The sequence below is a fragment of the Odocoileus virginianus genome, chromosome 10 (genome assembly GCF_023699985.2).
Source record: "Odocoileus virginianus isolate 20LAN1187 ecotype Illinois chromosome 10, Ovbor_1.2, whole genome shotgun sequence".
Classification (NCBI taxonomy): Eukaryota; Metazoa; Chordata; class Mammalia; order Artiodactyla; family Cervidae; genus Odocoileus; species Odocoileus virginianus.
The window spans coordinates 30,323,074-30,350,088 of record NC_069683.1 but is presented as its reverse complement, the minus strand read 5'-3'; the positions used below and the strand labels follow the sequence as shown (position 1 = coordinate 30,350,088).

General features: G+C 41.5%; 1 protein-coding gene across 2 annotated transcripts in view; it reads left to right on the top strand.

Annotated features, from left to right (window-relative positions):
* RNF121 (ring finger protein 121) overlaps positions 1-27,015 on the top strand; it is a 79,114-nt gene that overhangs the window by 49,242 nt on the left and 2,857 nt on the right. For both annotated transcript variants that reach the window (XM_070473304.1, XM_020883842.2), the window contains 3 exons: positions 6,561-6,715; positions 10,484-10,591; positions 13,431-13,551. In XM_070473304.1, the coding sequence (XP_070329405.1) occupies positions 6,561-6,715; positions 10,484-10,591; positions 13,431-13,551 (384 nt within the window). The remainder of the gene's footprint in view (positions 1-6,560; positions 6,716-10,483; positions 10,592-13,430; positions 13,552-27,015) is intronic.

Sequence of the window (27,015 nt, the reverse complement as noted above, 5' to 3'; positions counted from 1 at the left end):
TCCTCAGAATACAATTAAAAACTCCTAAGTGTGATCAGCCTTCTCTGAGCCTTGCCTACCTCTTCAGGCTCATTTCTCACACCTCCCTCAGGTACCTGTGTACTCTCTCAAGGATACCTTGTTCCCGCATCATGATGCCTTTCTTCATCTGCACCTGTTGGACCACCCAGGACAGAGATGATAATTCCTCCACGTTGGGTGGGGCACTTCTGCTCTGCTTTCTTGGCCACCAGGACCTACTCCATTATAGCACTTATTATACTGCATTATTGCTGTTTCTCCTCAGTAGACTTCTCCTTGAGAAGCTTTTGTTTATCAACTCTGAATTCCCCAGTCCTTAGCCTGGTGTCCAGTAAATGCCCAGCAAGTGTTTGTTAAATGACTGCTTGAGTGACTTTTACCTGAAGAGGAGAAGACTTGAGGGAAAAAGACATAATTTTGGGTATTAGGAGAGTAGGCATAAGAAATAGGGAGTAAATATACTCTGCGCTTCTCTGAGGGACAAGAATTTGACCCAGAGGCAGAAGGTAGACAAAGGCAGGTTTTTTCAGGTCAGCAATAGGAAAGAACTATCTAGCACATCTTTTATCACTGGAATATCATATCCAGTGATATCACTGGAATATCACTGCTTCTTACGATAGGTTGACCATTTTCCAGGGGTGTGATAGGAGGTAATTGCCAACCAAGTTTTTGCCCTTTGGAATATTCTAGCAATATGTGGGGTCTTACCAGGTCACAGAAACCATGCTGAGTGTATCTGCTTGCTGGGCTTCTGGATGATCTTCAGATACTAGCCATGCCTTCCTTTAGTTTTGTCCAGGCCTGTTATCCCAGTGTCTTCAGCTGTTTGTTATGTGATTTGGTTTCCAGACCCTTTGTAATCCTGGCTACTCTGTTATGGTCATGTTTCTTCATCAATGTTCTTTGTATATTGTGGACCTAAAACCAGATCTGAGGGCCGAAGGATGCTTTGACAGAGCAGAGAGCGGTAGAGCTACTTGCTCCTTTATTCAGGGTTTATTCTTAGTTAAGTAGCATAGTGTTGCCTTGGCTTTTTGATAATGACCCTGTTGGCATATATTCCCTGGCAATTTGTAGTCAGGTGAAACCCCTAGATCTCTTTCATGTGAGCAGCTCCTTCCCCATTCAATATTTGGGTAGTTGGTGAAGTTTCAGCCTGAAGTTTTGGTTCTTCATTTCAGCTTACCAGATCACAGAATGGTAGAGCTAGAAGAACTGTAGGAATGAGCTTCATTCATTTTGGATCTTGTTTCTATTTTCCATGTTCACTGCCTTCCTCCTCTCTCCTTTCTCCCAAGCTTTGTGCTGCTCACAGTTTGGTAAGCAGATCCTTTGCATTTTCATATGAATCATTCATGACAGTATTGATCAGAGCTGTGGAGCATATCCCAGACCTTCTTCCGGTTGACCTCTGTCCATTTATCAGTGTTTTTTTTTTTTTTTCAAGCTGTGAGTCTCTTACTTTGTTGTGCTATCTGGACTTGTTGTTTTCATTTCATCCTTGGTATTCCTCTGCAGTCAAGCATAGTAGGTGATCTCTGTCCCCACAACATAGGAAAATAAGAAGTGAAGGGAATACTGAAAGTCAAAAGTGCCTCTGGCAAGGGATCTAGTGTCCAGAGAAGGATGTAATCTGGCAGCTCTTTTTTGTCTTCATGAATTACAGTTTCTGAGATGAAAGAAATCTAAATGAAGTCCATTTAAATAAGGGCTAGGTAACTCTTACTGTAGCATCTAACATCATCATGTTAACTGTGTAGTCTTGTGGAGAGGTAAGTGGGATGTTGCTATTCTTGTCTTCCAGAACAGCAAAGCTGGGATTGTCCCTTGACAAATGTTTGCTGAAAGAATCAGTCAGTCAGTTTCAGGCTGGTCTTCACTTCAGCTTCGTATTTACAGATTCAGGGAAAGAGGATGAGTGGCTTTCGCACACACATGTGCACTTGCACACACACACACACACACACACACACATGCACAAACACCATAATGAAACCTCCTTCAGAACCAGCTTCGCTTGTAGTTTCCCTTGTGACTCAGCTGGTAAAGAATCCGCCTGCAATGTGGGAGACCTGGATTCGATCCCTGGGCTGGGAAGATCCACTCCAGTATTCTGGCCTGGAGAATTCCATGGACTATACAGTAGCAAAGAGTAGCAAAGAGTCAAACATGACTGAGCAACTTTCACTTTGACTTTTCAGAGCCAGCCAGAGCGCTGCCATTTCTGGCCAGTCTCCCCTTGACAGCTTCTGCCAGCACTGCTGCATCTCTCCTCTGAACTCTGATATCAGTACTTGATGCTTTGCATGACCGCCCAGTTCATGCATTTATGTCTCATTACCCCAGATTTTGGAGGAGAGGTTAGAGCCATGGCTTCCCCTTGTTTCGTGCCTTTCATAGCATCAGGTATAAGCATTTGGTTAAACAAATTATTGAACCAGAGTGTTGCCACCAGATGGCACCAGAGTCCCTGCCATTAGACTTGAGAATTTTGAGTAACTTTCAGCCATTTATTGCCAAGCTAGCCATTAAAAATGCCTTCAACTTAATTTATTAAGCAGAATGCCAGTAGATACTACAGTAGACACAAATAAATTAACCAGGCAAATTGTTACTTACCATTTTCCCCATGGTAGACTGTTGTATTCACCCAGCCCCTCTGCCTGCCGCTTGTCAGGCACTGGGCTCTCACCCCAGCAGCTGCTTTCAAGGCCCTGAACAAAATCTGGCTTTCAAACTTCCCTGGCAGAGAGTGTCTTGATACCTCACCACTTTTAATACATTGATTATTTTCGTTACCTCATTGCAATCTTTGCTCCTTTATATATGTGACTTTATGAATCTTCAATCATGTGAAGCCCTAGTAAGAGCTCTCATTTATTTAAGCAACTGCGCTTACTGTGCAGCTATGCTTATGGTTTTATACACATTGTTGCCGTTGAAATATTTTTGTTTTTAGTCACTCAGTCATGTCTGACTCTGTAACTTCATGGATTCTGCAACTTCCAGACTCCTCTACCTATGGAATTTTCCAGGCAAGAATACTGAAGTGGGTTGCTATTTCCTTCTCCAGGGGGTCTTCTGGACCCAGGAATTGAACCCATGTCTTCTGCATTGCAGGCTGATTCTTTACCATTGAGCCACCTGGAAAGCTGCCATTGAAATAAAAGAGCTATCCTATTGAATCCTTACATTATATTTATTACATTACTTGTATTGAATGCTTGCCTTGTTGGGTACTGTTCTGAAAGTTTTCCATTCATTAACACATAATCTGTATAGCCTAATGGAGTAGATACTGTTAACCTCATTTATACTTCAAAAAACTGAGGCTACCAGAGCTGAGTGATTTGCCTAGGTAACAGTAAGTAGCTATATTGGGATTCATATCTAGATATCTTTAATTCTAAAGTTGCTTGGCATTTCACTGTATCATTCTACTGTATCCATTTGATCTTTAATGATTTCTTCTTCTTTAGAAAGGGTCTAAAGTTTTATTGAGTCATTAAATAAGGGTTTGAGCTATGTTATTCTCCTGCTGCTAGACTGTTAGCTCCTTGAGGACAGGAACTAGAAGTCATGTTTATTTCTCTTCCCATTAAATGCTCAGTAAATACTTAATGGATGAGTGAGAGTGAACACTGCCTTCACTCTCCCAGGGAGTCTGAGATACCAGGCTCAGATAAGGTCTAACAGAACCTTAGTGTGCTAGAACTTAAAGGGCCTTGAAAATCAAGTCAGACCCTCCTTGGGGTGACCTAATGATTTGGAGGCAGATCAGAACTAGAATCCAGATTTGCTGGGCTTCTACTGGGACATCTGTTTTGAAGAACCTAAAATGAACGTGAAAGTCGCTCAGTCGTGTCCAGGTCTTTGCTACCCTATGGACTGTGGCTTGCCAGGCTCCTCTGATCATGGAATTCTCCAGGCAAGAATACTGGAGTGGGTTGCCATTTCCTTCTCCAGGGTATCTTCCTGACCCAGGAATCAAACACAGGTCTCCTGCATTACAGGCAGATTTTTTACCAACTGAGCTACGAGGGAAGCCCAGACTTACTCCCCATCAGAACATGCTATTTATTGGTGATGGAGAGTGAGAAAGAGGCTGTGAGGGCAGGCTGGTTGTTATTATGTAAAAAGCCAAGTTTTTGGAAAAGCTGGAAGTAGACAAGAATTCCTGTTCTTTCTCAAAACATATGTGACTGGACCACATGATTAATTCTTCTCAAGTCTCTGGGCCTACTGCTTTATAAACACCCCCATGAGCCTGTCAAAGCAAATGATGTGAAGGCTGAAAACCATGCAGCCCTTCTTTCCACACCCACCTTCATTTACCCTCTTTTAGTGTCATGATTCTAGTTGCCTTATCCCCTAGTTTAAATAATCTGCAGTTGTTTGTTGTGATGCACTTTTCTGGTCTCCTCCATGTATCTCCTAGAATGTCACATGGAGCATTATTTGGGTAGCCATTTGTTAGTATGTCCTGGTGCCTCCACACTTTTTTTTGTAAGGCCAGAATTTTTTTTTTCATCTAACTTTTTTATTTTTTAATATTTTATTTAGTATTGAAATATAGCCCATTAAAAATGTGTGATAGTTTCAGGTGGACAGCAAACGGACTCAGCCATAAATGTGTTCATTCTCCCCCCAAACTTCCCTCCCTTCCAGGCTGCCACATAACACTGAGCAGCGTTCCATGTACTACATAGTAGGTCCTTCTTGGTTATCCATTTTAAGCATAGCAGCGTGTACATGTCCATCCGAAACTCCTTAATTATCCTTTTCCCCATCCTTCCCTCCTTATAAGGCCAGGATATTTTAGAATGCTTCATTCAGGGAGTCAACTGCAGGTTCCTGTACAGTGGAACTGGTACTGAGGCAACATTGTTCACTGACCAGTGGGCAGACAGCACTAGAAGCTCTAAGGCAAAGTGGCTGATCACCATTCTCTTCCTCGGTCTCTCTCTTTTAAAATATATAAAATAACACTAAAAAACTAAGGCTTTTTCTTGCCACAGAGCAGTCTATAAAAGAGTAGTAGCTAAACACTAAAAAGATGCTTTAAGCTGCACTATCCAGTCTGATGTAGCAGTGGAACTCCTGAAATGTGACTGGTCTCTTTTGAGATATATTATAAATGTAAAACATTGGATTTTAAAACCTTATTACAAAAAAAGAGTAAAATGTTTCATGGGTAGATTATATTGAGTACGTGTCAAAAGGGTAATATTTTAGATGTATTGGGTTAAATAAAATATATTATTAAAATTAAGATAACCTGCGTCTCTTTACTTTTTTAAAGCATAGCTATTATAAAACTTAAAATTACACATATGACTCATGTTATATTTGGACTAGGCAGCACTGGTCTATAAATCCTCAAGAGTAAATATTTCCTCAAAAGTTTTCTCTTCTGTGGAACTTTAGGATGCTAGCTACTATTTTCCTCTCTATAACCAGCCTCCCTTTTAAAAAAATACATTCTTTGATTTCATTTAATACCAGGAAGAAAGCCTCTAAGTGCCAATTATCTTTTTTATACCTGCTACTCACCTGAGAAGAGTGCCATCTGGTGACAGTTGGGTGGTTGGGGAAGGAGTTAGAAGACTTGGGGAAGCAGAAGACTGGTGTTGGTCCCAACTTCTGACTTAGAATCGTTTTATACATTTGGAACGCCTTAGCTAACAAGTCCCAGGTGGAAGGATGGAAAGTAAAATATACACTCTTATAACAGAAATGTGCCTCCCTCTTAAGGTTCTAGTCTTACTTTCCCCTCATTTATCTAAATTCATTGAGGATATATCATGGGCCAGAGTATGGCCTTGTCACTGCTCTCAAAGAGCTTACAGTAAGGTAGAGAATGAATTCGAACCTAGCCTCATACTCTAGATAAGCCCTGTAATGATGGTAGAAAGGAAAATGCTTTTGGAGCATTGGGAAGTCATGACTTATTCTGCGTAGCAAGGAGACTGAAGGCTTCATGTGATACTCTCAGGCTGAAAGGCAGGTGGGAAGGATGTTTTAGAGCAGGATACCTTGACTGCAGTCGTGGGGAGTGGTAGAAGATGATCCTGGAACAGTAGTTTGGAGCTCCATGGTGGGAGGGAGATATGACTGCTTAAGGATGTTGGGTCTAAGGATGTCAGATCTTATCTATAGAAAGGGGACCTCAGAGAGTTCTAAGCAGTAGAGTGACGTGTTCACGACTAACTGTGCTCCTGGGAAGGATAGGTTGGAGCAGAGACATTGAATTCAGGGAGACTTAATAAAGAGGTCATGGTCAGCCAGGTAAGAGACAGCAAGGACTCAAATGGAAAGGAAAGAGTAGGTACAATGAACAGGTTGGGTGGGGAAAAGCTTGGTGTCAAGCATGGTCCCAGGGTTTCTAACTTGGGTCACTCGGAGGTGCTTTTATACAAAACTGGAAGCACAGAGAGGATCAGGCTAAAATGGAACACAAAAGATACGCTCTGAATTTGTGGATGGAGCTGCAGAGGGAGCTGGCTAGAGCTGAAGTGCTTATGTTTGTGTTTCAGATGGTGACCCTCTTTCAGATGTGGGTTGTTCCCCTCTATTTCACAGTGAAGCTGCACTGGTGGAGGTTCCTTGTGATCTGGATCTTGTTCTCCGCAGTCACAGCCTTTGTCACCTTCCGAGCCACCCGAAAACCACTAGTCCAGACAACCCCAAGGTGAGAATTTAGCCAGTGGGTAGTGGGAAGGAGCCAAGTTTCCTGAAACTAATGGATTGGGATGCATGGGAGGTGGGTGGGCTTAAACTGAAAAAAAAAATTGCAGTTTTTGTCTGCCAAGATTACTTGGCACACAGCCCCACCAAAACAAGCTGATTGGGAGACCTCCTGCCCCGTTCACAGAATAAACCCCCCCAGATATTTCCCTATAGCTTACCTTAACGGTTTATTTACATCAAGGTCTGTTTATATTAAAAGCTAACAATATAAGTAAGCAAATCCTGATCCTCATGGTCTCGTTTTAAGTGTTGTTTTCTTCTGTGAACTCTTCTCTGATCTCTAAGTAGATTTTTTGTCACATTCTCTTCCTAGTGCCCTGTAGCTTTCCTTCATAGAACTTATCACAGTTTATGACTAAATATTATTTTAAGTGTCTGTCTCCCCCACTAAACTAACTGTGAGATCAGGAACCACATCCATCTTGTTTGTCACTGTATATCTAGGCTCTGCCAAAGGGCCTGGCACATAGTAGCCTACTCTGAATTTTTGTTGAATGAATGAATCTCAGCACATTTAAACTGGAGAATTATAACAAACAATACTTCCTTCTTTGGTCATAAAGCAGCCCCTTCCTGTATAATTCTTTGTATTTCCAAATGCATTTCTCATCTGATCCTCCCAACCAGCTTGTGAGGTCATTTGTATCTATGCTTGACAGAAAAAAAAAAAAGAGAGATTTTTCTCGTTCATTCATTCAACAAGCACCTGCTCTGTGTCAGGCCCTGTGCTGAGTGCTGGGGATACAGAGCTGAATAAGACATGGTCCCTGCCCTCAAGGAGTACTCGTTTTAATGGAGGAGATGGACAAGAAAGCAGCTGTTTCAGTGCAGTTGGTAAGTGCTGTGAGACACGTGTGCAGGTCCAGGAGAGCCTAGCAGAGGAACTGGCCAGTCTCAGAGTTGTGACTACCTGATACAGAGACCTCCAACTTGAAACTTACTCTTTTCCCCATGCTTCTTATGTTCTGCTTTACTGCCAGCCTTTTCTTGGCCTTTTAAGTTTTATTCTACGAAGTAAAGTTTACCTACAAGGTGAAGTCAGTGGTCCAGAAGCGCCTGTCTGGCTATGGTAGTTTGTTGTTATGGAGAAGGAAATGGCAACCCACTCCAGTACTCTTGCCTGGAAAATCCCATGGACGGAGGAGCCTGGTAGGCTACAGTCCATGGGGTTGCTAAGAGTCGGACACGACTGAGTGACTTCACTTTCACTTTTCACTTTAATGCATTGGAGAAGGAACTGGCAACCCACTCCAGTGTTCTTGCCAGGGACAGAGGAGCCTGGTGGGCTGTTGTCTATGGGGTCACACGGAGTTGGACATGACTGAAGCGACTTAGCAGCAGCAGCAGTTTGTTGTTATGTTGTTTAGTTGCTAAGTCGTGTCTGACTGTTTTGTGAGCTCATGACTTCAGCCTGCCAGGCTCCTATGTCCATGGGATTTCCCAGTCAAGAATACTGGAGTAGCTTTCAATTTCCTTCTCCTAGGGTTCTTCCCTACACAGGGGTCAAACCTGCATCTCCTGCTTGGCAGGCAGGTTCTTTACCACTGAGCCACCTGGAAAGTCTCCTGCATTAAAAGCCATCATAAAATATACAGGCTCCAGAGCCAGATGGATGTGGATTGGAAACCCCCAGCCCTGCCATTTGTTAATTATATGACCCATATGACTGCATGTTTCTCAGCCTTGAATTCTTTATCCCTAAAAAATGTGATAATAATTGCTACCTCATATAGGGTAATATGAAGAAAGAGTATAATAAAGCATGTTCAACATCATCAGGTAATTTAAATACCTTAGCTAAATGACTGAAAATATGTTTATAACATGAGAGGTTTTCAATGATGATTAACAACTAGCATTCAGTAATGCTTTACTGTTTCAAAGCTCTTTCATAAACATCCAGATTTATTTATGCAGCATTTATTGAGCATGTATTTTATACATTAGGAAATGGGCTGTGTACAATCCAGTGAGAAAGGTAGTAAGGGGTTCCTGTTTTAGGACTTAATAAACTTGTCTCAAGTTAATATGACTTATCTGGGGTTACCCAGCTACTAGATCTCACTTCATCCAGCTTCCTCCTAAAATGCTGTATCCTTTCTGCTGTGTCTCACTCCCAGCTGATCATTGCAAACTCTGGATGGTGGAGCTTCTGTGGTCTTTGAAGGTGGACACTGCAAGGTGTTTGGGTCCCTTTGCTAACCTGAGAAGTCATTACACCCTTGCTTAGCCGCAGCAGGGAGGCCTAAGCAGGGACCTTGAGCATCTTCCCTGAGGCCCAGCAGAGTGACAGTAACCTCGTTGGCTCTCAAGAGCCAGACAGACTTGCTGAGTTGCTCTTTAGCTCTCCTTGCCAGTAGAACAGTGGCCTGTGATATAAGGTACCTATGTCCACAGCATTTAAAAGGCTCTGGTACATTCTGGGAACTGTCTTTCCTCTCCGAACCTACTTGCAGTCAACCAACCAGATTCCATACTTCTTTTCATTGGATCCTAGGGAGCATGGCTCCTCTTTCAGGAGAATCTCACACCCCCATCCAACCCCCACTCCCAACCCACACCACTATCACACACAAATACACACACACACACCCCAAATAAAGGTATTCTTTGACCCCTCTTTCAGGAGAATCTCACACCCCTATCCAACCCCCACTCCCCAACCCACACCACTATCTCTCACACACACACACACACACACACACACACACACACACACACCCAGGAGAATCTCACACCCCCATCCAACCCCCACTCCCCAACCCACACCACTGTCTTTCTCTCTCTCTCACACACACACACACACACACCCATCCAGCCCCCACTCCCCAACCCACACCACTATCTCTCTCTCTCTCTCTCTCTCTCTCTCTCACACACACACACACCCAAATAAAGGTATTCTTTGAGTGCCTCCTTCCTTATCCCTTCTCCTCCAAGGGGGAAAAAAATTCAGAAGCAAACTCATTAGACATCATTCATTTTGTTACTGTTCTATGGGTTAGAACAAAGCAGTATTCAGATTAACCATGCCCAGTTACAAAAGCCTGTAGCTAATTCTACCTCTTATTCATCTCTCCTTGAATCCTCTTTCCTGACAAGAATAACTGTTTCCTTCTGAGCATAGCTGTAGTTACTGGTTTTTACTTCCTTATCCAGCTGACCTAAATTTGAGATGACATAGTTGTCTGAGGTTAGGCAGGCATTCTTTGTTTGATGTTGAAACCTCCTTTAAAAAAAAAAATTTGAAGGATAATTGCTTTACAGAATTTCATTTTCTGTCAAACATCAACATGAATCAGCCATAGGTATACATATATCCCCTCTGTTTTGAACCTCCCTCCCATCTCCCTCCCATCCCACCCCTCTAGGTTGATACAGAGCCCTTGTTTGGGTTTTCTGAGACATGCAGCAAATTCCCGTTGGCTGTCTATTTTACATATGTTGAAACCTCCCTTTAATGCTCCCTTTTCTTCCCTTGGTGTGAGACTGGGAAAATACAAATACAAAATACCTCCCTGGTATGTGGGGGTGTTTTGCAATTGAGGGGGAGTGATCAGCCATGTATAGTAACTGAAGTTGCTCAATATAAGTCCTAAGCAAAGAGCCTGATGTCCCCATTGATGTGAGAGAAAGGACTTCTGGTGATCCAGAGGCTCCTAGGCCATATTTCTGTGTCCACATTACTGACTTTCTCCCCTTTCTCCAGGTTGGTGTATAAGTGGTTCCTGCTGGTCTATAAGATCAGCTATGCCACTGGCATCGCTGGCTACATGGCTGTTATGTTTACCCTCTTTGGTCTTAACTTGTTATTCAAGTGAGTACCCTTTGCTTTTGTTTTTGCTAGTGTTTGGGGAGAAGGAACTGGTGAGATATACCTTTCCTGGATACATCCTGAGTATTAGCAAGAGGAATATGGCACTTAGGATAGGCGACTTGGGCTGTGGAGGATGGGAGGATGGGTGACCCCTCTCTGATTTTGTGCTGGCAAAGAGAAAGGAATGTCTTGATAATACAGAGTTAAGAGTCTCAGATCATTGGTTGTGCTTTCTAAGAATTTATATTTTAATGGAAAACTATAATAACAAAAATAAGCATAGTAATGATTATAGCCAGTTACCCGTAACTCCATCACCCCAACAGAACCATTTTCCTTTTCCATGTGTGTATTGTTTCTTACAACATCCACTCTACCTTAGTGGTCTTATGTTCAAGGAGAGTAGAAGTTGGCAAACTACGTCCTATGGGCCAAATTGACCTGCCTTCAATTTTTATCAAATAAAACATTTCTCCCGAAACACTCATTTGTTTACACATTGCCTGTGGCTGTTTTTGCAGTAAAACAGCAGAGTTGAATAATTGTGGCAGAGACTTTTAGGGCGATAAACCTAAAATTCTTACAATCTGGACCTTTACAGACAAAGTTTGCTGACCCCAGGCTAGACAGTTGAACTCATGGAACAGTTGGTTACACCTGGCAGCAGATCCACCTAGAAGGATACAAGACCGGAAATAACAAGGCAGTGCCTGCTGGAGTCCTTACAGTAGTCCCAGTGCTGAGATGTGAGGGAATGAGACCACACAGATGAGTCTGTGAGCCACCCAGGCCCAGAAGCCGAACTTCTCCAAGGAACACATCAGGTTTAAAACTCCCTGGATCCAGATACTATGTTCTAATCACAGATAAGGTTTAACATATGCATTGTTGCTTTGTAACACAGCTGACATTCTGCCTTTAAGAGATTTCTCAGGAGACAGAATTAATGTGTGGATTTTTAAGTCTTGCTCCACTGTTGGGCACATAGGTTGTTTTTCAGTGTACTGCTGCCACAGATAACATTGCCGAGTTGCTTCCTAAAGGATACATGACTGGGAGTGGGATTCTGGCTGTTACTTCCTATTGTCATAAGCTTTTCAAAAGATCTGATTCAGCATACATGTCCCCTCCCACCCCCCTGCTCATTAGAGCAAAAGCCAGATAATCCTGTCCTGGACTCTGGGACAATGACTATGACAATCATAATGACTCTGGGACTGGCGGGTACAATAAGTAGAGCAGAAAAGGGTAGGAATGTGGTTTCCTGGCTGAGGGAATGGGGGCTGTAGGCTGTGGGTCTTGAGGAATTCTAAGCCTGGGACAGTGTGTTGAAGCTAGAGATTCAGGATTAAAATTTAAATTCATCACCGCTGACCTCTTCCCCAAACCGAGTACACTGTAGGCAGCAGTTTCTGATACTGAAAGATGTCAGTCCTACTTTATATAGTGAGAGGACAACCACGGAATTCCTCCTTCCAGGTGTAGTATAGGCTGAAAGAATAAATAGGTGCCACAGATACTTAGAGGAATTTATCAGTGAAGAGTCATTAGGGCTCATCAAAGAAAACCCAGATTCCAGATAGCTTCCTAACCTTTGTGATTAAAAAAGTGAAAACCAAGATTCTCCATGTTTTATGTTATGTTTTTAAAGGTATTTATTCTAGAATTATAATTTCTACTTTGATACAAACTACATAAGGAGGAAAACATACTTGAGAATCTTGACCATTTTTATGCTGCTAATTAGGTTAATTGGTGTAAGACCATGATATCAAATTAGTAGGTTAAATATTACAAGATTGGTGGGAAAATTCAACTTTCTGAGATAAATATAATTTAGTCTTAAGTGAACATACTCAGTTCTGCATACAAATGTTTTAACAAAGATAGTTTTCTTTAATAAACATTTGAAGACTCAAGTTTGCAAATTATTGGTCCATGAAATCACTAAAACAAACTTCCTAATATTATAGGCATATTGTCCTTATTAAGAAGACTTGGACCAAAATTTAACTATGGTGACATGATACAGAATATGTGTAGTTGCAACTTAAACTTGTATGTAATGGGTATGTGTATGTTTACTAACTGCATCTTTTCTAAAGGTGTGGTTAGAAAGCTTTTTCTTTTGTAAAAGGCCAAATAAATATTTTAGGTTTCATGGGACAAAAGGCAAGATCTAGGATGATTTATAGGTATTTACATAACAAGAGGGAAAACGCCTCCCTGCCCCATGTATTTGCCTGAGTGAACTGTCTCAGCATTTTGTGTGTCCACTTGCCAGCAGGTGAAACATTCTCTAAAGGAGGGGCCTGATGGGGGCGGGTGAGCATTGGGATCAGTTTCAGTCTGCTCCAGTGACACCCAGAGCCTGCTGTGCTCTTCCCTCCTTTTGAAGGGCTTGGCCATTTCAACTTAAGCAACTTCCTGGAGGTGAGGCAATTCATTAGTGAGTTGCTCACTTCCAAACTGAAAATCGCCCTGTTTGGTGTGCAGTGGTTGCCAGTGGTGGAGTCCCCAATGGGTAAGTGTGAACCAGAGCAGAGCCTAGGCCGCTGCAAGGCATGGGCATCAGTCACAGGAGGCAGGCACTGGAAACCCCGTGAGGAAATGGGCAGAAGGGGATACTCTGACTTGGTCTTCACAGCTTCCAGTCCTAGCCTGTCAGGAGGTGCCCACAGACCATATGCAAACAGGCTGGACTTGGTTTTAGTTTGCCAATACTTGGTCTACTCTTGAGGCTTCTAATTTTAGGCACTGCCTTATGTGTCCCAGAATAGTAATGCAAAGCAAGTACATCTCAGGGCAAGGCTTACAGGCCATACTGCTTCCCTTACAGGATCAAACCTGAAGATGCCATGGACTTTGGCATTTCTCTCCTCTTCTATGGCCTCTACTATGGTGTTCTTGAGCGGGACTTTGCAGAAATGTGTGCAGACTACATGGCATCGACCATAGGGGTGAGTTCACCTGGACTTTTATTACTGCCTCCTGCCACCTTCAAAGAATTCAGGATAGCATCTCTTGTTTGATGGAAGAGATAAGCCATACAAAATCCTTCAAGATGTGAGTGGTATATATGGAGATTCCCTCTTTAAAATTTGGAAAGCTAGATCTCAGAGGTACCCTGGAATTTTTTACTCTAAGCCATAAGGTAAAAGTCACTTTACCCTACAAGAAGTTGAAAGTCACTCAACAGATACTTTTTTAATGTCTCCTGTGTCCCTAAGCACATCTAATGTGCTTAGATTCGAAAGGTGCACAAAAATGAACATGATTATTGCCCAAATAGAGTTTACTGTCAAGAGAGATGGGTATTAAAGTAATTAAAAACACCAATAAATTATATATGATACATTATATTATTCATAATATATAACAAAGTTATATTATTAGAAATTATAACTAATAAATATTATCAAGGGAGGTTCATGATACTATGAACAAATAACAGTTAACAGCATTTGATCTAGTCTTGGGGCTCAACAGTGGCTTCCCTGATGTGACTTTTGAGCTGACCTGAACAATGAGTGGGAGTTAACCAGATGAAGTGAAAAGTGAAGTGTGTACCAGGTAGAGGAAATAGCATGTGTAAGAGGTCTGTAGTGGGAGAAAAGGTGAGAATTTTGAGGAACTAAGGCTAATGTTGTTGTGGGGCTGAATTATAGTGGAAGTGTCTAGAGAAATAAAGGCTAGACTAGAAAAACCCATATAGGCCAAATGAAAGATTGTGATTTTTATAGTAAAAATACTAAGGGGCTAATATAGAAAATGGTAACATCATATTTGCACTTGGAAAAGATCATTCTGGCTGCTTGGGTAGAGAACAGATCGGAGAGGGGTCCACAGATCAGTGTGACCCACTATGACTATTTAAAGAGACAGTTGCAGTAGTTTGCATAAGGTGAAGGCAGCTTGGATTAGTGTAGAGATGGTGAAAAGGGAGAGAAGGGGACTGAGAGGTATTTTGGAGGTAAGTTTGACAGTACTTGGATATAGATTGATCCTGGGGACTGAAGGAAAAAACAGGAAGAAAAGAAAAGGAGGTACCAAAGCTGACATTTCTGACTCAAGCAACTCCTCGGATACTTCACTGAGATAGGAAATGCTGCGAGAGGACCAGGTGGAGACCATGCAAAGATTCTTCAAGCTTAAAATATAGGTAAAGTCTAAGAAACCCAACTCAATATCCTTACTCTTTTTTTTTTTCCGCAGTGGAAATATGTTTGTTGTTTTGTTGTTTGTAAAAATAATGAGTTCTTTTTGAAATTGTGTGAACAACACAGAAGTGCTCCCCATCTTGGTATCATTCCATTAGACCCCGCCCCCCCCAAAAAAATATTTCCAAGTTTATTAGACATTTCTCCAGTTCTGTGCTGAAATAATTGTGACTCTGGTGTGTGGGGGCTGAAGGGTATTCCGAAGTTCTTTCTAGGTTGAAGTTTGGCAAGTTGGAGAGAAGCCCTTGAACATCAGGGAAGTGGGTTCTCCTGGTGCCTCCACATACAAGTCCTAGCTTTCAGGCAGAAGATATCAATGGAGACCAACTGAAAAGAACAAGAAAGGCTTGGCACTGACTTCATGTGAGGCACTTCAGGACCTCTTGCTGAGCTTGTGGCAGTTTTGCAGGTGCGACCTCTTGGCTGTGCAAATTTGTATGTCACAGCTGCTGTGATCTCATTTGTGCCTTGGGCTGGTAGGCTTAGGGCAATTCAAGTTAAACAGAAGATTCAGCTATCACCTTGGGTGTGTGTGCTGGTCACTCAGTCATATCCAGTTCTTTGTGACCCCATGGACTGTACTCTGCCAGGCTTCTCTGTCTGTGGAATTTTCCAGACAAGAATACTGAAGTGAGTTGCCATTCCTACTCAAAGGGTTCTTCCTGACCCAGGAATTGAATCTGCGTCTGTTGTGTCTCCTGCATTGTCAGGCAGATTCTTTACCACTGTACCACCTGGGAAGCCCTATCAGCTTGCATAATGTTAACCAAGTACAGTTTTGGGTCTGGGACTTTGTGTCTCAGTATCATGGGACTCTTTATCTTTCCTATAATGGATTAAATAGAGAACAAAGTGTATTGGATTTTAGACAGCTTATTAGATTCTTTTCTGAACAGCTGTCTCATAGCAGCATCTCACTTTCTCTTATTTAGTTGTGTCTTCAGCTGTTCATTCAACTAGTTCACTCCCTGAAGAAATTTCCAGACCCTAGATTGTCTAATTACTAACTTTACTTTCAGCAGCAGCTGTTCACTAAAACTGTGTCCTTTGGTGGCACAGCCAGCTTTTCAGAGAGTCTCTTACTGGAATCCTGTCCTTTACCCTCTAGTGATTTCTTCTTCTTTTTCTATTTTTACAGGACCAATTCTCTGATTTTCCCAATTAGTTGCCAACTTTATCTCAAAGTTATTATCAGGTGCCAATTTAAATATAGCCTTTATTCCCTCCCAGGTGGGTCCCTAATGACTAATCTGCAGAATCCCTTTTCTGTCCACGTGGAGCTAAGCTCAGAATTGATCACTAAGTTAGCATCTCCTCTGGGAGATGGAGTTATTACATTGGCCTCTGCAAGATGGGATTTGGCCTGGGCCTCTTCCCATGTTTTTGGGAAGAATTATTGGGTACTCTAGTGATTGTAAATGATAATCCTTCATAAGATAATTCCCTAATAATGATAAATTCCAGCTTCACCAGGAGACCTGGTGGGAGAATTTCTCATTAGGGTGGAGAGTGCCTCACACACTAGCTCTTGACCCCTTATATTCTCCTTCCTTTCATGGGATGTCACTAGTTACCCCCACCACTCCATGATAACAATCTGTCCCAAGGGTAAACCACATACCTCACTGTACCTCTTAGCACGGAATGTAGGAATCAAACAATCACATTGGACTTTTTATTAAAGAGTTGAGGATGAGAACAGGAAAATAAAGTGTGAGCATCTGAATGAGGTTGATCTGAAGTACGAGGTGGCCTGCTCTCCAGGGCTTTTAGACCCTACCTCATGCAGTTCAGCCTGTGTCAGTGTACTGGGTGACATCTTAGCACCCACAACCTGGAATCCACACCTGAACAGCGACTGTCCTCCAGATGCCAACACCCAGAGCCTGTGTTCTTGATAAAAATAATGCTGCCCCTCCTTTATACCACAGGCTAGTCTTCTGAATCCTAGTATCTTACCCGATAGCTACCTCTCCCCTAAGTAATTGACATTGAGAATGGCTTTCCGTTTCAGAGGAGCCACTGTAACCAACTGTCTCTTTCAGAGGAGTCACTCTGAAAATTCCCATCCAACAGAATGTGACCTTACTGAAATAGCAGTTTGCTTTTTCCCCAGGGTCCCATCCTGGGGGTCATAAGAATACTAGAATGGCCTGTGATAGTACCGGGTGAGTCACCAGGAGTTAATTCATTTAATTCATTTTTCTATTTTTAACTGTTTTCTAGTTCTTTTGATAAATATTGATGAGATTTAGTAACAGGTCTTCTGCTAGGGCTCAGGATACCAGCAGATTAGATCAGATAGGAATGTGGGAGAAGAGACTTCAACATGAGATTAAAGGGACCTACCTTAGAGTTCTTTCCAACCCTGAGAATTTCAAAACTGTTATTATTTCTGCCCACTTTGGTCAGATGGGCCTTGGTCTGCTCAGAAACACATAGGCCCCTGAATCATGACAGCCTGAATTTCAATAATATTCCTGGGACTTCTCTGGTGGTGCAGTGGTTAAAAATCCACCTGCCTTTGCAGAGGATACAGATTTGATCTCTGGTCCAGAAAGATTCCACATTCCACAGGGCAACTAAGCCCCTGTGCAACAACTACTGAGCCCATGCACACCTAGAGCCTGTGCTCTGCAAGAAGTAAGCCACCTCAGTGAGATGAGAAGTCCAAGAGCTGCCACTGTGGAGTAGCCCCCGCCCGCCACATGGAGAAAGCCCATGTGCAGCAACAAAGATCCAGCACAGCCAAAAAATTTAAAACATAAATAAAGAAGTTAAAAAAAGAATATCTGTGGTCTTGAAGCCAGAATCTGATCAGTGCTTTGGGGAGGGTAATTTGAGGAAGTCAAGAGACAGCAGCTTTCTACTCATTCATAAGCCAACTCATTCATTTATTTATTCAAGCAACAGTTATTTATCAGTAGTCTACAGTGCACAGAATGTGACCAAGTGCAGCCTTTACTAGCTTCATTGCTCACTTTCAGTAGCAGCCCTTGTTTTATTTTTAAAAAACTGCTAAAAATATACATACCATCTTAACCATTTTGAAGTGTACAGTTCAGTAGCGTTAATACATTTACATTGTTCTTCAGCTGTCACCATCATCCATCTATAGAGCTCTTCATTTTGCAAAACTGAAGCTTTATACTCATTAAACAATAATTCCCTAATCCCCACTCTCCCCAGCCCCTGGCAACAATCATTCTGTCTGTCTCTATGAATTTGACCACTTTAGACGCCTGACATAAGTGAACTCATATGCAATATTTGTCTTTTGTGACTGGCTTATTTCAGTTAGCATAATATCCTCAAGGTTTATGTTTGTTGTGGCATGTCAGAATTGCATTCCTTTTTAAGGCTACATAATATTTCACTTTGTATCACATTTGCAGTTCTGTTTATTTTTTCATAGTCTTTGTATATTTGGTGATCACAGCTTCTATCCCAAAGAGTCATAGTTGATTTTGGAGCTGTACCAGTCAGGAACTAGGTCTGATTCATCTCTTGGTCCCCCTCTGGGAGTGGTTTGACCTAAAGGAGAAAGAACACTATCAGAGTGAAGTAATTGGGAAGCTGTTCATTCAAGGATAACAGAAGGCATTGTATTATATTTTGCCAAATTAAAGCCTTATTTATGTTTTCACCCTTTCTACTTTGTCAGAAACACTGAACAGAGTTTTGTCTTTTCTAATCCTTGTTAGACTACTGATTTAAAGAGAGAAAAAAGCCAACTCTGTAGACACCTTCAGAGTTTAGTTTTATAATAAAAACTGTTTGAATAATTAGACCTTTACATTCCTGAAGATAAAATAAACATGTAATCTTTTATCTTATTTTGCTCAATAAAATTGTTCAGAAGATCAAAAGTGGTAAAGACAATGTAAAATTTAACATTTTAATACTGATGTTGTACACTGTTTTACTTAACATTTTGGGGAGTAACTGCCTCTGACTTCAACTCAAGAAAACACTTTTTGTTGCTAATGTAATCGGTTTTTGTAATGGCGTCAGCAAATAAAGGGATGCTTATTATTCAAAAAAAAAAAAAAAAAAAAAAAATCTGTGATTAACTAATTTCACAATTTCTAGAAATAAAACTATGGTGTTTTATAGTTGTATTAAGTATTCTTAACTCCTTTTACACTACTCTACACTACTCTTTTTAGTTAGTTACTCTTTGTTTTGCCTCACTTGGAGAAGTTTGTAACTGTTTTGTTGAGTCAGTTGATTCAAGGGACTCTTGGATGAAGTCTGTGTTTTCCAGCTGGTTACTGTGAGGTCATAAGCTTATGACAGTCAGTTTAGTTTCCACTCACACCTAAAAGTCATGGAGGGGTGGGGCAATGGAGCTTTGGGAAATAGGCTTATTTCTGGGACTTCCTCCTCTGTGGGGTTGATTGGCAAGCAGGATAGCAACACATTGTGCTGCATTGGGCCTGGTGTCCCAGCTCACATTTTCTGTCTCCTGAGGCAGTCTGAGTCTGCCTCAGACTTCCTACTTCCTGGAGCCTCAGTTAGCCCCAGATAATATGAGGACAGGGCTGGCTACCCATTCATCTGACTTGAAGTAGTAGTGTAAAAAGAGCTGGGGGGTCAGAGTCAGACAGACCTTGTTTTAAATTCTCCTCCACTTTTAATTATCTGTATACTCTTGAGCAAGTTGCTTTACCTTTCTGATCTTCTTTTCTTAGCTGTAATAATATTGACAGCCTTATAGAATTGTAGTAAGGAACAAATGGGTTAATGTCAAGCACTTTGCAGAGTAGCCTGGCCCATGGCAGACACTCAGATGGGTGGTGATGATAGCAACTACTGTTTCCTACGGTATAGTCTGCTGTGCTACATATTTTATATCTAATCACCTGGAGCACAGGGCCCTTGTAGACTTTGTATTTTCATCATACTCAACACATAAAGCAAGACAGACAAGTCATTGACCATGATTGCCAGTTCTCTCATGATGCCATCTTTTGTCTTAAATCACCTTCAACCACTCAGTGGTATGGAGTTTCCTCCACTATAACCCTGGAAATGGGTATTTTATTCAATTTTTCAGAAAGTATTTCTGAAGCCAGCTTGAACTGACAGGGAGCCAGCTGAGCCCTGCCACCAACTGTCTGGCCTCGAGTGAGGCTCTCCTCCCTGGCCATTAGTCTCCTCACTAGTTGGAGGGATGGACCAGAAGAGCCCTCGAGGCGTCATGACACACATTTCCTGTGATGGTCGATGGTGTGGATTAGAACGCCTGTATCCTGAGCCACTACTACAGACAAGCTCCTGTGCAAAAGGTGAAATCTGACTCTGTTCATCTGGAGCGCACCCTCTCCCACTTTGAGTAACCTCTGTTTCAAACCTCCACTCTTAAACCTCTAACACCCCTTCCCTCTGCCCTTCATTCTCAGATGATCTTGCCTCCTATTTTCCTGAGAAACTAGAAACCAAACAGGAATCCCCCCCAATTCCTGACACCGTACCTACAGACCTACTTCTGTCTGCACCTATTTTCTCCTCCTTCCCTCCAGTAACAGTGGAGTAAGTGTCCTTTCTCCCCTCAGAGACCAGCTCTACCTGTGTTCTAGATTCCACACCTCCTGCCTCCTCAGGGACCTGGTGTACCATTGACTTCCCTTTCTCACCTATGACTTCAACTTCTCCCTCTACTGGGTTCTTGCCTATTAATCATTTAAATATTCTTTTTGAAAAAAATGTCCTTTCTTTGACACACTTTCTCTAGCTACTAAGTCATTTCCTGTCATTGACAGCTAAATTTGTGGATAGTTTCTGTTTCCTTTTTGATCACCTTTCACCTCCTTCCTGGTCCGTTCTAATTGACCTCAAGTCATACCCTTCTTCTGAAGTGACTCTTACTCAGATCACCAGGGACTCTATGTCACTTATTCTGGGGGATTGTTTATGATCTCAGCAGTCAACAGCACAGTGGACTCAGCACTTCTTTCTTCTTAAAAAGGGTTCCCACCCCCACCCCCCCACCCCCACCCCCGCCTCCCCACAGTGGCTTTTGTGACGTTACCCTGTCCTGGTTTTCTTTCTCTCTGTTATTTTCTGTCTTCTCTGCTAATTTTCCTTCCCGTTAAATGTTACTGTTCCTATGAGCTCAAGGCGAAACCATCTTCTCTATTCTTCACTAGTTATTTCATCTCTTTTTCCATGACTTCCAGATCTGTAATCCAGAACTCTATTCTGAACTCCAGGCCTTTCCTAGTCAGCTGTCTCTTTGGTATCAACAATCGGTCCACTTCTCCCAATTTTTATTGCCATCAAATTAGCCCAAGTTATCACCTGAGTATGGGAGAAGGAAATGGCAACCCACTCCAGTATTCTTGCCTAGAGAATCCCGTGGACAGAGGAGCCTTGATGGGCTGCTGTCTGTGGGGTCACACAGAGTCGGACATGACTGAAGCGACTTAGCATAGCATACCACCTGAGCATAGGCCCCCATCATCCCTTGCATTTAAAATATTGTAACTGTCTTTTAGCTGGTCTCACTGAATCCATTTTGGCCTCATCTCCAACCCATTTTTCACATGGAAGACTGAGTAATCTTTTAAACAATACGAGTCTAAAATAAAGCCTTTAGATGACTTCTCATTTAAAGTCCAGAATCCTCCATTTTGGCCATAAGGACTTACTGTTTTCCTCTTTCTTACAGATTTCTTTCAGTTTCTCAAGTGCATCAGGTTCTTCCTGCCCCCGGCCTCCTCTCGTCACTACTGCCTCTCTTCATCTCACTGACTTCTACTCATGCCTCACCTCTCAGCCTGAAACGCCACTCCTCTGAGGAAGCCTCCTCAGATGACCTCGGCTTAGTTAGGAACCCCTTCACTGCAGTGTTCTTTGATAGCCCTTTGAACGCCTTTTAAATAACTAATTCTTATTTTAGCCTTCTAAGTAATTCTCATTTTATGTACATTTAAAAAAATTTTTATTGGCGTATAGTTGACTTACAGTGTTGTGTTAATTTCTTCTGTACAACACAGTGACTCAGTTATACATATATATATATATATATATATATATATTCTTTTTCATATTTTTTCCATTGTGGTTTGTCACAGGATGCTGAATATAGTCCCCTGTGCTATACAGTAGGACTTTGTTGTTTTGTCATCCTATATATAATAACTTGACTCTGATAATACCAAATTCCCATTCCTTCCCTCCTCTATCCTCCCTACCCCTTGGCAACCACAAGTCTCTTCTCTATGTCTGTGAGTTTGTTTTTGTTTTGTAGATACATTGATTTGTATCATATTTTAGACTCCACATATAAGTTTTATTATATGGTATTTGTCTTTCTTTTTCTGCCTTACTTCACCTAGGATGGTAATCTCTAGGTCTGTCCTAGAGATTGCTGTAAATGGCATTATTTTGTTCTTTTTGATGACTGAGTAATATTCCATTGTGTATATATACCATATCTTCTTTATCCATTCATCTGTTGATGGATATTAAGGTTGTTTCTATGTCTTGGCTATTGTAAATAGTGCTGCTATGGACATAGGGTTGCATGTATCTTTTTGAATTGTAGTTTTATCTGGTATATGCCCAGGAGTGAGATTGCTGGATCACATGGCAACTCTAGTTTTATTTTTTGAGGAGCCTCCATACTGTTTTCCTTAGTGATTGCACCAATTTATATTCTTACCAACAGTAATTCTTACCCTTCTCTCCACACCCTCTCCAGCTTTTACTGTTTGTAGATTTTTTTGATGATGGCCATTCTGACTGATGTGAAGTGATACCTCATTATAGTTTTGATTTGCATTTCCCTAATAATTAGCAGTGTTGAGTACCTTTTCATGTACCTATTGGTCATCTGTATATCTTCTTTGGAGAAATGTCTGTCAAGGTCTTCTGCCCATTTTTCCATTGGACTGTTTGGTTTTTTGTTCTTGAGTTGTATGAGCTGTTTGTATTTTTTAGTAATCAAGCCCTATTGGTTGCATCATTTGCAAATATTTTTTCCCATTCCATAGGTTGTCTTTTTTTTTTTTAATGGTTTCCTTTGCTATGCAAAAGCTTATAAGTTCAAGTCACATTTTTTTTGTTTGTTTGTTTTTATATCTATTGTCTTGGGAGAGTGACCTAAGAAAACATTGTTAGGATTTATGTCAGAGAATATTTGCCTATGATATCTGCTAGGAATTTTATGGTGTCATATCTTATGTTTAAGTCTGTAAGCTGTTTTGAGTTTATTTTTGTGCATGGTGTGAGGGTGTGTTCTAACTTCATTGATTTACATACAGCTGTCCAGGTTTCCCAGCACCACTTGCTGAAGAGACTGTCTTTTTTCCATTTTACATTATTGCCTTCTTTGTTGAAGATTAATTGACCGTTGATATGTGGGTTTTTTCTGGGCTCCCTGTTCTGTTCCATTGATCTATATATTTCTGTTCTTGTGGTAATAGCACACTTTTGATTACTATAGCTTTATAGTATTGCCTAAAGTCTGAGAGCATTATGTCTCCTGCTTTGTTCCTTTTCCTCAGAATTGCTTTGGCAATTCTGGGTCTTTTATGGTTCCATGTAAATATTAGGATCATTTGTTCTAGTTCTGTGAAAAATGTTATGGGTAATTTGATACGGATCTCATTACATCTGTAGATTGCTTTGAGTAGTATGGCCATTAAATGCCAGTCTCCCTTAGCTGTAGGTTTCCTGAGGACAGAGGCCAGGTCTGTGTTTTTCCAACATTTTAGCGCAAGAGCTAGTCCAGTGACTGGTACCTAGTAGGTACCCAGGATATCTGATGAAAGGAAAGAAGAGTTTGAGTGGCTTGCTCAAGATCATCAAGATAGTAAGTGACAGAGGATGGAAGTGCAGTCTGTCCACTGTGTGGCCCCTGGAGTGCTTTCCACACTGAGGCATCAGGCTCTTGAGGTTAAAGCGGAATCTTCCTGCCTGTACTTTACCTCACTCAGCCGGAGGCCTCCTCATACAGTCTCAGGGGGCTCTGTGAACTCTTGGTTGCTGGGACCTTCCTGACTTGATAGACTCATCTGATAAGTTTGTTGAAACATTGTGGGATTTGACCCTGCTGGCCTGTAGCTGCACTAGCTTGCAGGGAGAATGGAGAAGCTAGAGCCCTAATAGAACTTTGCCTTGGTGTCCCTCCTACCCTCATCACCTCATCAGCAGGTTCTGTCTGATGCTATATCCCTGCCCCAGTATCCTGGGGCAGAACTTGGAGTGGCTTGAGGTTAAGTTCTTCCTCAGAGCTCTCCTGTCCTGAGTTGGAGGGTTCCCCTTTCTCACTGCCAATGCCATGGGCTCGAGTGAGTGGTGGTGTTTCTGTGCTGCACAAGTGTGCAAGGATTTGGTGCCAGAGCTGGGCTCACACTTCTTGGTCTCTCTTTTCACTGTTCAGTTGATGTGCCTAGACATACTCAGGCAGGCACATTCAGAGCCATCAGCCTCTTGAACTCTGGTGGAGTCTCTCTCAGAGGTCCCCTCAGCACAAACATTCAGATTCCTGCTTTGGAGAAATGCTGCTAGTGGGCTCCATGGGTTTGGCTTTACCCTAACTCTCACTTATCCTTTTGCACCCTTGATACACAAATCAGAACCTTTTGAATTATTGGCCCTCACTGAGCTAAGTAGCTGCATTTCTGCAGTGTTCAGATGTCAGTGGACGTCTTGGGTAGGGCTTGGGTTAGGAGTCAGGGGGTCTGGGTTCTTATCACAGTTAGTTTCTTTCCTTTCTGGGCTTTGGTTTCCCCAGCCATGGGGCTGCTCTGGTGTTCTGTGACAGTAACAAGCTCACCTTGGGCCACTTCAGACATTCTTGCAAGATGGTGAGGGAGGGTTGAAGGCAGGAAACTATATTCATGGATTCTTGGGTCTTCTCTGCCTTCTATCCCTGAGGACTTTTGGGAGTCAGGAGAGGCCATTTCTCATAAGGGCTGCTTGAAGTCAGAGAAGCCCCGTGTGGAGTGGAGGTTGTGGCAGATATAGCTGTGTCCTCCCTATTCCCTGTCCCAGCTCCTTCATGCCCACCCTTCTTCCACTGTTGTCCCTCAACCAGCTAACAGTCTGTGAAGTTTTCAGAAGACAGTTGCTTGGAAACAAAAAACAGAGCAAACTCAAGTTAGGAAAATAACAGTACAAAAAAGGCTAAGTATAATCTATTTACCTTTATAGGTACAGATCAAGTTGTAATAATAAATACAGAAGCCTTTTAAAGAATTAATTTTACAGTTTTGCAAGATGTGAAAGTTCTGGAGATGAGCTGCAGATCAGTGTGAATATACTTACTGACATTGCCAAACTGTATACTTAAAAATAGTTAAGATGGTAAATTCTATATTATGTGTGTTTTACCATCATTTTTAAGACAATGAAAAGGAAAAAACAACAGTTTCAACAAATAAAATTCAAGTCTTTTATTCTTGGGATCAAGGGGAAATGCTATGTAGCTATTGAATAATATAATAAACCACACGGAAAGTATGCAAAATTTTGAGTTTCTTTTTGGAGCATGGAGTTGCTCATTCACTGTGATTAATCATGGTAATAAATAATCTTTTAAGGTATGGGCATACCTTTTTTTATTGTGCTTTGCTTTATTGTACGTCGCAGATAGTTTTTTGTTTTGCTTTTTGCAGATTGAGGGTCTATGACACCCCTGCATCAAGCAAGTCTGTCAGCACCATTTTCCAACAGCCTTTGCACACTTTGTGTCTCTGTGTCACATTTTCGTGCTTCTGGCAATATTTTGAATTTTTTCATTATTATTTGTTATGGTGACCTGTGGTCTTGGATGTTCCTGTCATAGTTGGGTTTTTAGACATAATGCTATTGTACACCTAGTAGTAAGTAGAAACATAACGTTTAAATGCACTGGGAAACCAAAGAATTTGTGTGACTCACTTTATTGTGGTGTTCTGGAATGGAACCCACAATATCTCTGAGGTTTGCTTATTATATATGTTCATTAAGGAAAATTTGAGTACAGAAAAGTGGGCAAAATAAAAAACACCCATTTATAATCCTACTACCAAGACATCACTGGCGTGAATATTCTCATACATTTCCTTCTGACCTTTTGATTGATTTGCTTGCTTGACTTTACATATGGTACCAACAGTACTGTGCCTCCAATTTTGTACCCTGCTTTTGACACTTAATGTTGTATCTCAAGCTTCAGTTGACTCACTGCCTGTCTAGCCCCTTGAGTGGGTGCCACAATTTATTGAAGCATCCTTCTGTTGTTGGTCATTTATGGTTCTTTCCATTTCTTTGCTTGTTTTTGTTTGCTTTTTTTTTTTTTTTTTTTTTTTGCTTTTTTGGGAAAATATATATAGCATAAACCTCACCATTTTAGCCATTGTTAAGTGTGCTATTTCCAAAATTTTTGATCATCCCAAACAGAAACAATAACCCATTTCCTCCTCTCTACCACTGGTTACCTCTGTTCTATTTTCTGTCCATGAATTTGTCTATTCTAGATATTTTATAGAAATAGACTCATATATCAGTGCAATGTTTATCTTTTTGTGTCTGACTTGTTTTACTTAGCATGTTTCCAAAATGCCTGCATGTTTTGGCATGTATCAGAACTTCATTATTCTTGTGACTGAGTAACATTTCATTGGAGGGATAGACCCCATTTTGTCTATCCATTCTTCTGTTGATGGACACTTGGGCTGTTACCACCTTTTAGCTATTTGTGATTAATGCTGCTAAATGAGCATTGGTGTACAAGTGTGGGGTTAGGCCTGGTTTTTATTCTTCAGGAGTATTATCTAAGAATGGAATTGCTGTGTCATATGGTATTGCTATGTTTAACTTTTTGAGAGGTTGCCAGACTCTTCGCTTCTTTAGTTATAAATAACATTTAAATGAGTATCTGTATGCATGAAGCTTTTTTGATATTTTTTTAAAAGAAATTTCTTTGAATTTCTTAAGGTGAAGTTAATGGATTAAATGGTGTGGCAGTTTGAGACATCATGCCAAATGCTGTTCAGATGGGTTGAAGCTGTTTTACTGCTGCCACAAGTGCCTGAAAATGTCCTTGTCACCCAACCACCATTGCACCAGGTGTTTCACTGGTGTGCGTCTTGGAGAAGAGATGTTGCCCATCTGAGGGAACCACAGTGTGGCCACAGAGTGGCTTAGCTGACGTCGTTCCCTGTCAGCAGCCCTGAACCCTTCTCCCTGCCTGTCTCCTTGCCCTAATGC